This window comes from Ammospiza nelsoni, chromosome 15 (genome assembly GCF_027579445.1).
Source record: "Ammospiza nelsoni isolate bAmmNel1 chromosome 15, bAmmNel1.pri, whole genome shotgun sequence".
Classification (NCBI taxonomy): Eukaryota; Metazoa; Chordata; class Aves; order Passeriformes; family Passerellidae; genus Ammospiza; species Ammospiza nelsoni.
Window position 1 is genome coordinate 4,484,921 of NC_080647.1, and position 12,785 is coordinate 4,497,705.

The 12,785-nt window shown below is 44.2% G+C and overlaps 1 protein-coding gene across 1 annotated transcript in view; it reads left to right on the top strand.

The window, feature by feature from the left end:
• Positions 1 to 222: 222 nt before the first annotated feature.
• RPS6KA6 (ribosomal protein S6 kinase A6) overlaps positions 223 to 12,785 on the top strand; it is a 36,666-nt gene continuing 24,103 nt past the window's right edge. The window contains exons 1-3 of the mRNA XM_059482721.1: positions 223 to 375; positions 8,694 to 8,753; positions 12,323 to 12,439. Of these exons, the coding sequence (XP_059338704.1) occupies positions 301 to 375; positions 8,694 to 8,753; positions 12,323 to 12,439 (252 nt within the window). The 5' untranslated portion in view covers positions 223 to 300. The remainder of the gene's footprint in view (positions 376 to 8,693; positions 8,754 to 12,322; positions 12,440 to 12,785) is intronic.

Genomic DNA, 12,785 nt, shown 5'->3' on the forward strand with positions numbered 1-12,785 from the left:
CCCCTCAACGCGGCGGCGCCGCCGCCCGCCCGCAGCCCCGGTGACGTCACCACGCGTCATTCCCCCCCTCCCCATGCAGGGGATTCTCCGTCCCGCCCTGACGTCACCGCGGTGCGGCGCAGGCCCCGCCCCCGCGGGCCGCCATGTTGGGGGCGTGCGCGGGGCAGCGCAGCGCGGCGCCGCCCCCGCCGGCCGGCAGCGCCCGCACCCCGCGCTCCGCTCCGCGCCCCGCGCCCGGCCCCGCGCCGCCCCGCACGGCCCCCGGCAGCGGCCGAGCCGCCGCGGCCCCACAGCCGGGACATGGTGCCGTGCGCGCCGCTGGACGACGAGCCGCAGCCCTGCCACAAAATGGAGCTGTACGTGAGCGGCGCCGAGGTCAGTGCGGGGCGGAAGGGGGGGAACGGGCCGGGCCGGCTCCGCGCCCCGCCGCCACCTGCGCCCGGCCCGGCCTCCCGCGGCCCCTCCGCGCGGGGCTGCGCCGGCCTCGCCCCGCTGCCCCCTCGGCCCGCCTGCCGCGCCCCCGCCTCCCCGGCCCCCCGGCCTGCGCACGGCCGCGACCCGCGCCCGCCCTGCCCTGCCCTACCCGGCCCCGCCGCCCGGCCTCGGTCCCGGCCCGCAGCCCGCGGCCCCCGCCCGCCCCCGCCGTCCCGCGGGCCCGGCCGCCGCTACCGCCGCGCAGCCCCGCGGGCGCCCCGGGCCCGGCCGTGCCCCCCGGGCGCGGGCCGTGACACGTGTGGAGGTAGCGGCACCGGGAAGGCCGGGGCTTTGTGTCGCCTCCCGGCCGCTTCGTGTCACAGGTGTCCCTCCCCACGCAGCATCCGAGGGGTTGGGAACTCACTTTTATGGCCGTAGCTGCTGTGAAAAGTTACTTTAAGTTCTGCGGGAAATTTGCTCGCGCTAACGTGGCTGCGCATCCAGGTAGGTTGTCACTACGGAGGTGCCTTTGCCTTCTCCTGGAATAACTATACATTAATTACTATAAACGCAACGAGCAGAGAGAACCAGGAGTGCCTGGCTGAGGTTGGGGTGCTTAAACGTGGAATAACTTAACTCTGCGTTGGTTATCATAAACACAACGAGCAGAGAGAACCAGGAGTGCCCGGCTGAGGTTTGGGTGCTTAAATGCGTTAAAGAACGAGGAACGACTTCGAGGTATTGCCTAGTGCTCGAGGTGCTTCATCAGCAAGGAGCAAATGCAATTTAAAAGAAAATAAAAGGTAAAACTGGTTCTGTTGCAATGATTCCTGTGCCTCAGCAGAACGTGGTGCTCGAGTATTAAAACTCTGGCACTTTGAAATCAGCAGTGAAGGGTTGTGTATCAGGTATTGTCAGCTATGACAAATAAAAGATTACACCTAGGTCTGTTAGACACACAAAAGATGTTATCTAAACAAAGTTGCTTAAAACTGGTCAGACTTGCTTTCTGTGCACCAGACTCTTCTTATTGCAAGTGAAAAGGGTCTGTAGCAAAACCATCTCAAAGGACAAAATGTGCAAGAGTGAAAGGATGTCCCTTAAAGGGTGTTGTGAAATTTATTTTCCCTGATAAAAATTCAAAGGGGAAAAACAAACCCCAAATTTCTTTGTGCTTTTAATATTTGGGGATTTTAATGCCACTGCCAAGTACTATAATTACTGGATGTGCATCAGATATCAGAAAGTCAGCTGAAGTATGAAGGTTTATTTGTTCATATCGTTTTAAAAGCAGTTTGTTGTAATTGAGGTATGAAACTTAGCGAAGGTCTGAGAACTTTCTTGGTCCTGTTAAACAGTTCTTGAGGAAATATTAGGAGATTATGGCGTATCAGTGGTAAAATAATCAGGAGCAGAGTGTTGGAGCTGAGGTGGGCTGTGCATCCCTGGGTGTTTTGTGGCTGGATGAGCCCCCCCAGCAACGGGAGCCAGCAGAGCTCCGGGCAGGGGTGTCCAGCTGAAAGGGCTCTGTGTGTGTGACATCTGAGGGCAACAGTTTGCAGCAGTCACTCTTGAAATTGTATTTCACAAGGTCTGTGTAAAGCCCCTCCAGTTGTGCTCTGATTAAAAGGAGATTTAAAGGTGTTTGTTGTGTTGGGGTTGGCCAGCAGCACTTAGAGCCCATTTGTGCCAAACCAGTTTCTTCAAGTTGAGTGTGAAGTTCCCAAGTGACAGGAACAAACACTTGTGTTGTCATAACCCTTTCCATTAGTGATCTCAGGGGTGTGCTGCGCTTCTCACTTGTTGGATTTCTACATCCACGTGCCTTGGGGATTCAACAAAGGCACATTTTATGTCAAAATGAATTTTGGTGTGGTGTGGCCTTTCTCTTAAATTTTACAGAATTAAGTATAGCTCATAGTATTTGTTACAGCCTTGTATTGGCAGTCTGAGAGATCTCTGACCTTGGCCTTGCTGGACCTGCAGTCAACAGAGCTACTGTGAAATAGGTTTTTATTTTGAAGATTAATTTGCGCCTTCTGGTGCTCTTGTCCATCAGCTGTGGCACAGGAGGAGAAATCCGAGAAATGGTTTTCTCAGAGACTCTGCATGTTGACTAAATTTAGGATTATGTTATTAGCAGTGAGTGCATTTCCAGTAGCACTTGTGTTGACTTGGAGTAAAAACACCTGGCCAGGAAAGGAGGTGAGCTTGAAAGTAGGAAACAAATTTTCATGCTTCAAGTGACAAGAGCAGCATGAACTTTTGGAAGAAATTATTGAAGGTCAGGATTGAATTATTTTGCCCTTTATGGCGGGGGTGGTTCTTTGAAGTGCTGAGGATTTGGGGCTGTGCTGTTCATGTGTTTATATTCCTGTGACAGTGTCACTTGTGAAGCTGTTTTGTGGCTCTGGGAATTCCTTAAGCCTAGGTAGGAAGTATCAATGTTGTGCTGTTAAAGCTTCAAATATTCAGTGAATTTCTTTTCCCCTTGATATTGGATTAATAAGTATTTCCATGGTAATAAAAATAGATATGAGGGTGTTGAACTGTTGTAGATTATGAAAATGTAATTACAGTCTACAAAGAAACAGGAAAGTAAACATTAACAATTTACTGACCAAGCTGAATGAAATACAGAAATAGTTGGAATTGGGTTGAATACAGAATTTTGGGCACTTTCTGCCCCTTGAACTGGGAGGATTGCACTTACCACGAGCTCTGTAATTGCTGTAAGCACATGGCTGTTTGCAAGACATGAATATTGTGAATTGCATAAATGCAACCTCCTTCTCAAATACTTACTTTTGCAATAAATACTTCAAGAACCAGTTGCTTAATTGCCTGATTGTGACAAGCAAGACGAGGCTGAAACAAAAAAGTGACTGCAAACTAAAGTATTCTGCTGGAAAACGGGGTGCATTGAAAGTTGCTGCCCTCCAAAAGGATTTTTCATGAGCTGAGCTCTGCTGCTGTTGTGCATGAGCTGCTCCCTTTGCCAGTTGAGATAAATACATCTTTGATTTTGGCCAGTGTTTTCAGTCCCATCTCTGGAGCACGATCTGAGCCCGGTCTGTCAAAGGCCACTGAATTTTGTCAGTGTTAGGAGTTGCATAACTCCTTTGTGAGTAATTACTGGCAGTGACGTGGATGACTCAGCTCTACCTAGTTCGGTGCATCTCAGAATCTCCACAATCGCCTGGTGTTCTGTCAGGAGAGAAAGTAAAACATTGCCCCTCATTTGAGTGCCTCAGCCATTGCTACAATGTACGGATTTTGTAAAGGTCTTGGAGAACAAATTGCCTTTAAAAAAAAAAATGGGTGCACGGTAATGCTCTTAAAGAGAAAACAATGAGTGTCTTTATGCCCTGAGAAGTGCTGCAATACAGTAATAACGATGGTGGGTTTGTGTACCACCTCTGAAATTGGTTTTGGAAATCTGCTGTAGTATTCTGAGTCTCTGACCAGATCCAGGAGTGTGTTGCAGGTAGCTCACCTTGCTTCCTGCAGGATAACTTTGGAAACACTCCACAATAACCCTAAATCCAAAGAATGATGTGATTTGTTTACTCATCACAGTTAGAATTCTGCTATTTATGTTGTACTTCACTACATTAAGAATAAAATATGAAATAATTGCTTTCCTCAAGTATAAATCTCATCCTTTTCCAGAATTACCTGCCATTAAATATAATTTGGAGACTGGCTGCTTTGTGCCCTTTGATTTAAGGTTATGTACACAGGCAGGAATGAAAAGATCTCAAGTCCTGTGCTAATTCAGTGATCCCTGTGCTTGGGGTCAGCTTTGTGTCTTGTCAGAGCTGGGAATTGTTGGAGGCACACGTAATTTTCCCTTGATCTGATAATGGAAAGGATCAAAATGTTCTTTTAAAATCACTAATTATATGTTGCTGAAGGTTTGGTGTCCTGTCTGAATGTATGATTTATTTGCCACAGGAAAAGAACTTTGTAGCTCTCCCTAGTAACTGATTATGGGTTTCAGGTGTTTTAGATTGCTTGATCTCCTTTTTCACTTGGTGTGTTCAGGAGTGTGAGGGAGTTCAGAGGCCTCTTCCCTTTGTGGGGGGAATTGAGGGAGTGGGGCTGGCCCAGAGTTTGTGTAGGTGGGGAGGGAATGTGCCCAGAACCCTCAGACTCCTCAGACCTATCTCAGGAAATCCTCAGTAGGCCAGTGTGTTGCTAATTAAATTAATGGTGCAAACTCTATAGATGTAATTAAGAATAAATGAGGAACAAATGTGGTCGTCCTGTCAGGATTTTTTTTTCCAAGTCTTTTTGACATAATTGGGATTTCTGATGTAAGCTTCCACTCAAATATTTTGAAATAACTACTTGAAGGTTTCCTTCTGTTTGTGGGGAAGGAAACTGCTTATTCCTGTGTTCATGTGGGAGAACTGGGGTGCAGCTCTGGGAACACCCCATAACTTCCCAAAGGAGCCCAGGGAAGGAGGAGCTGTGGAGGAGACAGGAGCTCTTGGTCACCCTTGGGTAGAATTTTACCTCTTTGAAGCCAGACAAGATTTTAGGTGAGTGCTGCTGAATATTGCTTTTTACTTCTAATTATAGTATGATGATAAAATTCCCAGTTCTGCTTTTTCTAGAATTTTTTAAATTCTGTTTGAATCCCTCAGCAAAGACATTTAAAACCAGGGCAGGATGCACCTGCTTTACATCTTCCACTGCTTTTCCTGGGATTAGGCATTTTTGCTGACCTTTTGCCTGGCCTCTTTCAACCAAAACCTGTAGACCCACCAAGTCCTGAGGAATTTACCATGTGAACACTGAAAACATCCTTAATATGGGAGGGGGGAAGATGGTTCCAATCTCTGGTGATACTGGGAATACTCTGTTCTGCTGTTCTAATCAGAGGAAGAACATGTGCAATTGTCATTAAGCCTCTTCCCAGCCCTTTGGATATTCTCCAAGGGAGCAGGGATGGTCCCAGCCTTGGGATGTGTTTAATCCAGAGGCACACTGCTGTCAAGGGAGAGGGAATGATCCCAGGCATGGGATTATTTAATCCAGAGGCACATTGCTGTCAAGGGAGAGGGAATGATCCCAGGCATGGGATTATTTAATCCAGAGGCACATTGCTGCCAGGATAACAGGAATGGTCCCAGCCATGGGATTATTTAATCCAGAGGCACATTGCTGCCAGGATAACAGGAATGGTCCCAGCTATGGAATGTATTTAATCCAGAGACACATTGCTGCCAGGATAACAGGAATGATCCCAGCCATGGGATTATTTAATCCAGAGGCACACTGCTTTTAGGATAACAGGGATGGTCCCAGCTATGGAATGTATTTAATCCAGAGGCACATTGCTTTTAGGATAACAGGGATGGTCCCAGCTATGGAATGTATTTAATCCAGAGGCACATTTTCCCCTTCTCCCTGGGAGGCAGCTCCCTCAGCCTGCACCTCTGCAGAAGAGTCTGACCTGCCAGGTGCTCTGACCTAAACTTTGAGCTCATCTGTTTACATAGTTCTTTTTGTTATTTTTTACTAATCAACAATTTGGGGTACTTTGTGTCATTTCCACATTGTGTGTTTGGAAAGTGTCGTCAGTGTTTGCCTAAAAGTCTGAGTTCAGTTTGTGTTTTCCTGAGAGTTAATATTTAAAATGCTCACTTGTAGGACTTGAGCAGCACTGAGCAGCAGAATGATTGAAAGATGAAGGAATCTCCTTCACCATCCTAGTATTGGCTTCTTTCACCTGTTCTTTTTGTAGAGAGCTGTGCTTTTTAATTCTCAATAATAAATTTGTGCATTTGTAGCTATTTAGTAAGTAATGACTTAGAGGTTAAAATCATTCTGTTCTATATGTTTGTGCATAAATATTCATGAATAAATCTCTGAAAGGAGCCTCACTTGGCTGTGGGAGCTGTGCATTTTGTATCTGGTTTCCACAGAGGTGGGAAATAAGTATTAACTGTCACTTTTCTTTTTTGCCAGCTTCTGGTTATTGAAACTCAGCCAATTAAGTGACTGTACAAGACAGTAATGATTTGATTTTTGTCATTGACTTTTTTTAGCTGAATTACTTAACAAGCCACCAGACTTTGGGTTCTATTCCAACAAGTTTGCAGATTTTTGTTCCTTGGCTTTCTTTAATGGACAGTGACCAGGATTCATAAACAAATATGGCAAAAGTGTAGTTGTGTGTATCAGGCAATAAAAGCAGCTTCGTGTCCTTGAACAGCATAGAAATTGGCAGGTGTCCCAGTCTGTATCAGTACAGAGAGACTGGACAGGAAAAAACAAACACAAACCAAGGAGCAACAGTGAAGGGGAAAAGTGTATGATAGGAAATTGTTAATTAAGATGATTACCTGCCATAAAAATCCAATAGCTTTAGTGCACTTGATTTGCCAGCAAGTTGAAAGTGCATTAAATGGTGTTCTCAGGAAGAACCTAGATGAAATAACACACTGATTTTGGGTTCACAACCCCGTTCCAGCCCCATTTTTGTATCTCTATTGTTTTCAGTGTATCTATAGTTCTTCTGATTGGTGGTGTTGGTTCCAGAGCTTACATTTAAGTAACAAAACTTGGGAAATGTTGCCCATCTTCATAGAAAGAAAAGGTGAAATGCACAATAAAATCACTTTGAATTGAAGTCCATGAAGGAACAATGTTGTTACATTTCTGAGCATCAGCAGTAGAAACCCAGTTTAGTTCCAAAAAAGCTTTTTGGATAATTTTGGTGGACATCACATTGTTTCACACTTGAATGTAATTTATGGTGTTGTGAAAAGAAATTGCATAGAATTGAGGATGGAGGTCAGAGCTGGGCTGAACTTTGGTGTTGCTGTTGGATTTATTCAGTTAATTTGTACAATAACAACCATAGTGAGTGTCTTGTCCTTCCCACTGTCTAATCTGTGAAAAAAAATGCAAAAAAAGAAATAAGTTATGTAGCAAATGAGTAGCTGGATCCAGGTAATGCAGGAGTGATTTTTGGCTGTTAGAGCTCGGGTGGCAACACATGAGAGATGAATGATGGGCTTGGGTTGGAGCTACATTGGTTAAACTGAGTTATGGTAAATAGAAACTTGTGGAGTGAAAATAAATGAAGCTTTGTGCTATTTCCTTGTTCTGTTTTTCTGTTTTGTCTTTTTTTTTTTTTTTTCCCAGTGAGGATATAGTCCAAAAATAAGTGCCAGTATCTTGCTACAAAAACTGGAGATTTAATTTTATCAAAAGCATTAATTTGTGAATTAACTCTTCACAGCTCTACTCCAAACTGGAATCTGTGGCAGCAGTGGAAGTGGTTGAGGGTTTGCCTGGGTGACAGAGATGTGGTACAAACCTGTCCCTGCAGCCCCACCTGTCCCTCCAGACTCTGCCTTTGGTTGTGAGCACAGGAATTTGGGGGGATTTCTCTGCAGTCCTATGTTTTACCAACTCCCATGCTGACAGCAACACCATATTCCAAAAAAAGTCATTACCCAGCCTAACAGTTTAATTGGTTCAACTTGGTTTTCAGAAAAAAAAGTTGGAGTTTTCTTATGTCATTTCTAGTTACTATTAATGTGAGACCTGTGCCATATAAAGGTAGAGATGCTGAACAATTAATATATAAATAAATTAGCAATGATTACGAGCAAAATCCATAATGACATTCATCCATTTTTGTCAAGTATTTCCAGTTTTTAATGACTGCTTTGCATGTCTGAACAGAACATGTCCTTCATATTTCTGGGTTTTGGTTGGTTTTTCAGTTCCAGCACTGAATTATTTGTGACTTAGAGAGTGCTTAAACTGAGTTTGGGTTTTTTTTCTCTGCAGCTGTGGGTTTGGTAATTTCAAAAAGGCTTGGAATCGCTTTTGCATCTTTTCCCTTTAAACTGCAAATTAATTTTCCTTAGAAAACTCTAGGTTTCTGAAAAGCATCTGCAGCATAAGTTACATGCATAACTGAGGAGTTCTGCATTAGTGTCATCTTGTAGGAGTGGTATCTAGCTTTTAAAGGAGTTTTAAATTAATCCCAATTAAATAACACTGGCATAATAATAATAATGATGGCATTTACAAAGGGAGATGCTAAATGATACATAAGGGAGATGCTAAATATAACTACTGAGTAGTAGTGTTTGTTTGAAACTACAGCTTTAAATTAGAGCAACCCCACCACCAGCTCTCACTTGTGTGCTCTGAAATGTAAATTGGTCAAGTTTTGAACTCATTAATTTGAAATTGCTGGGTCTTAATGATGTTTTTCTTTTTATTTTTTGTTTTTTTTTTCCCTGCAGTTAAATGGCCTTAAAATGGCAGATGAGCCTATGGAAGAAGGTGAACCATATTCCTACCATGTAAGTGTTTGATTCCTGCTCTCTTCAGCCACTCATTAGCATGACCTCCTGTTGCAGCAGAATTGCTGCATTCCCTGCTCTTTAATAACTTCTGAACCCATCATTTCATTGAACAATATCTGAGGAGACTCTGAGTCTCAAGGATGGCTTTGGAAATTAGTACCTGGCTAGGGACTGTGGTAAATGCCTTGTTTGGGAACTCTGCTGCAGGAGGCAGAGCTTCATGGAAACATTCCCTGTGCTGGAGGGGGCATTTGTGGATCCCTCACCCTCAGAAATGCCCAGGCCAGCCTGGGACCTTTCACACAGAGTGCTGAATGCTGCTCTTGCTGCAATCACTCGTTCTGCCTTGGTAGTTTTTAGTGTAGCTGCTGTACCTTCAGCTCAAAGGTATTTATTTCTGCTTTTTTAGAGCAGAATTAATGTGCACACCAGTGTGTTAATTGTGCTTTTATGGAGAAATATCCCAGGTAAGCCCCTCTTGAGGTGGGTTTTGCCCAGTGCCTGTTCAGGAGATGCTGAACTTGAGTGTTCTGTTAAACCTTGCACTAAACTTGAGGCTCACCTGTGTGTGGTGGAATGCCTGAGTGCCCATGGAAACATTGGCCAGCATTTCTCAGCACACTCCTCCTTGTGTTTAGGGTCACAGAGGTTTCTGTTGCTCAGAGAGTCCCTGGCAGTGCCCAAGGCCAGGCTGGACAGGGCTTGGAGCAGCCTGGGACAGTGGGAGGTGTCCCTGCCATGACAGGGTGGCACGGGCTTTAAGGACCCAAACCAGTCTGGGATTGTGGCATAAATCAATTTTATCACCAGCTGTAACCACTGCTTTGTGCTACAGTAACAACATTTATAAGGAAGGGATTTGGAAATGAAGTCTTGGCACAGACCCTCGTGCTGCCTGGACATTTTCTGGTGTGGAGTGGGTAAATCAAGTGTCAGAGTGGTCTCACATGTAGCAAGGAAAGGAGCAGAGGATTGTCTGAGTTTTCTACTGCTCTAGAACAGGATGAGGAGGTTGCTGAGCTCTGGAGCCACATTCCAGGGAGCTGTGACAAAGCCAGCACTGATCCCAGTGTTCTTTGGCTCCCTGGCTCCTGGAGAACCTGCTGGGAGCAGGGAAGAGTTGAGTTCCCTCTTGTGCAAGGCCACTGGGTGGGAGCTGGTGCCTCAGCTTGGGAAGAAATTTGCTGCTCAAGCAGCAGAGCACAAAATGAGAGAACCAAATTTGTAGTTCGTGGAGGCCAAAGTAGAAATGAAAATGAAAGTGGCTTGGAGCTGCTCAGCTCTGTGTGCTCATTCCTTGGTGGTGATGAAAAGGTCTCTTACCTCAGTCAAGCCAATTTTTAGTACCTTAATTGTAGTTAAGTAAGTGAAATTATATAGACATCTTTTGTGAAGATAAAACACTTTATATAAAAAAAAAACAACCTCATTTCATCCATCTCAAGTTAGTCTTTATTTGCATGGAAAACATTTCTCTCCTGAGTTCACATTTAGAAATCCTCTCAGTCTCCTCAGCAACCACGTGTGATGTCACAGGCTAATGGCTCGAGGTGGGTGATAAACACAGGAGAGGCTGAACTCTTAAAGAGCTTTTCTCATGCAAAGTTTCACGGTGTTAGGGAATACAAATTAGGATGGTGAAGAAAAAAGGCTTCTAAATAGAATATTTACATATTTCATAGCAAGAAGCAGCCATTAAGTCTGTTGTACAACTTGGTGTGTAATTAGACAACTTGCTGCTTTCATCTGTCATCAGATGGCTTCAAAATGCTGCTGTTCTTACCTGCCTTAAATTAGGCATGTGTTTAAAAAGTAAAGGAAAATGAAAAGATAGGTGTATCTGTGCTCTGAGAGCATAAGTGACAGTCACCAAGGGGCATGGATGAGGGGAAGTTGGGATTTTACAGTGTGTCATCAGGGTTTGTGACCAAAGAGGGGAATAAAGTGGCTTGGTTGTGAATTACAGAATTCACTTTGTTTTCCAGCAGTGCCTGGTGTTCATACCCACCTTGTGTGGGAAGCAGGCAGGACCAACAGGCCTTTCCCAGAAGGAGGATGAAATAAGAGAGGGGAGGGGAAGGGACTGGTGTGCAGCAGCAGCTGGACTGCAGTTTGGGAATATACCAAGATGTTTGTTTGGACTCTTGTTCCCCCTCTGGACAAGCAAAGCAATTAAGGCAGAAGCAATTAATGCAGTGTGATGATTGCTTCTTTTTTTTTTCTTTAATTACTGCAGTATGTACAAATTCAGATGAGCAGATTTCTACTCTGAATTTCTGTGTAAAACCAGAATTTCATCCAGGCCCTTCTGTATGAGCTGTGATAAATCTGATTGGAAGTTTTAATGCTCAGCTCTGGGCAGTAAGTTCACCTGACTGCAGAATGATGTTCTTTCCAAAACTGTTTCATCAGTGCTCAGGTCCTTTCCTGGTGCTGTTTGCCCTTCTCATCAGGGGCTGTAACTCACAGGAGGTTGGTGGGGAGGTTTTCTGGTCTCTGCTAAGAGAAGCTTTTAAATGAGGCTTGAAGAGAGGACAGGAGACAGCTGATCATCATTTGGTGCCCCAAAAGTGAATTCATGCCAATCAGATGGGATTTTCACTTGTGATTTTGTTGTGTACAAGAATTTTATTGATTTTCTTGCTGGGGCTGAGGGTGTTGCTCCTTTTCCACCTGCAAGCTGAGGTTGCTGTTGTGGGCCTCAGGTTTTAATTCCAAGGCTGCTTCTTTTGACACCTTGCTTGTTTTGGCTCTCAGAAACTTCTCTTACACCACAAAAGCTGCAATCCATCATGGGATTTGTGTCAGCAGGAACATTTGTCTTTTCACAACTGGGGCTGCTGTGCCCTGCTTTGCTGAAGGTGAGAGGCACACGAGACAGTCAGGAGAGCATTAAATCACTCACCTAGCTGAGAATTACCCTCAGCTGTCTGAAGGAGGTCCCCACACAGGATAATCTTCCCAGGAGCTCTGCACCCCAAAGCTGTTTCTTCTCTTGGATGCAAGAATTCTCAGAGTCCTTAAGATGACTCATCTCTTATTTATGGTCTTCAAATGCTGCCTGTTCCTCCAGCTACAAATGGATGACCAGAGTTATTATTTGCTGCTGTGAAAAGCAATAATTACCCCAAATGATGAAATTCAATTTGGCTTTCATTAAGACTTATTTCAGGAAGGGGGAAAGATGAGAAGAGTAATCACTGGGAAAACTAAAGCTGCTAAGCAGAGGTGAAGCTCAGAAGTCTTGGTTTAAAAATCTGGGCATTTTTTCCTTTCATGTAAAATAATCCAGCTTTTCTGTAGTTGAAATATTTATGGCAAAAGGAAATGAGCATTCTTTGAAAATTTTCCTTCAGTTTAGAAATTTTAGATGCATCTGTTTAAGAAAAGAAAGATGGGAAAATTCTTCATTTGAACAGTTTTTCTTTAAGCCTTATTAGAATTTTAAATATTTTACTAAAATAAAACTAAAGAAAGAAAAATCCAGGTATTTACATGCACTTTTAACAAGACTTAGTTACTGCAGGCCTGCTCACTGTTGTGTTTTGTTTGCTTTGAAATCACAGGATGAAGGAAGTGTGAAAGAAATTCCTATTACACATCATGTGAAAGAAGGATGTGAGAAAGCAGACCCAGCACAGTTTGAACTACTTAAGGTTCTTGGACAGGGATCATTTGGAAAGGTAAGATGATAAACTTGTTCCATAGACCTGTCCAGACATTCCAGGGAAACAGGGGCCAGCAGAGCTGCTGGGAATGTTTGAAAATTTGTTGAGTAATGGAATCCATTCCCAGCCCTGCTCCAGAGCCATGGGCAGAACCTTCTGAAGGAAATGCTTGTTTGTCTTTTGGTGATGGGACTTGGCATACTGGGAATATTTGGCTTTTTTCAAGACACAAAATCTGTATTTATGTAGCTACAGAAGAGTTGATTGTGGCAGTTGGGAACTTAACCTGAAATAAATTTCCCAGCTTACTTACTTTTTCTAGTTTGCTGTATTTATCAAGTGATCTCCACCTAAAAGACCC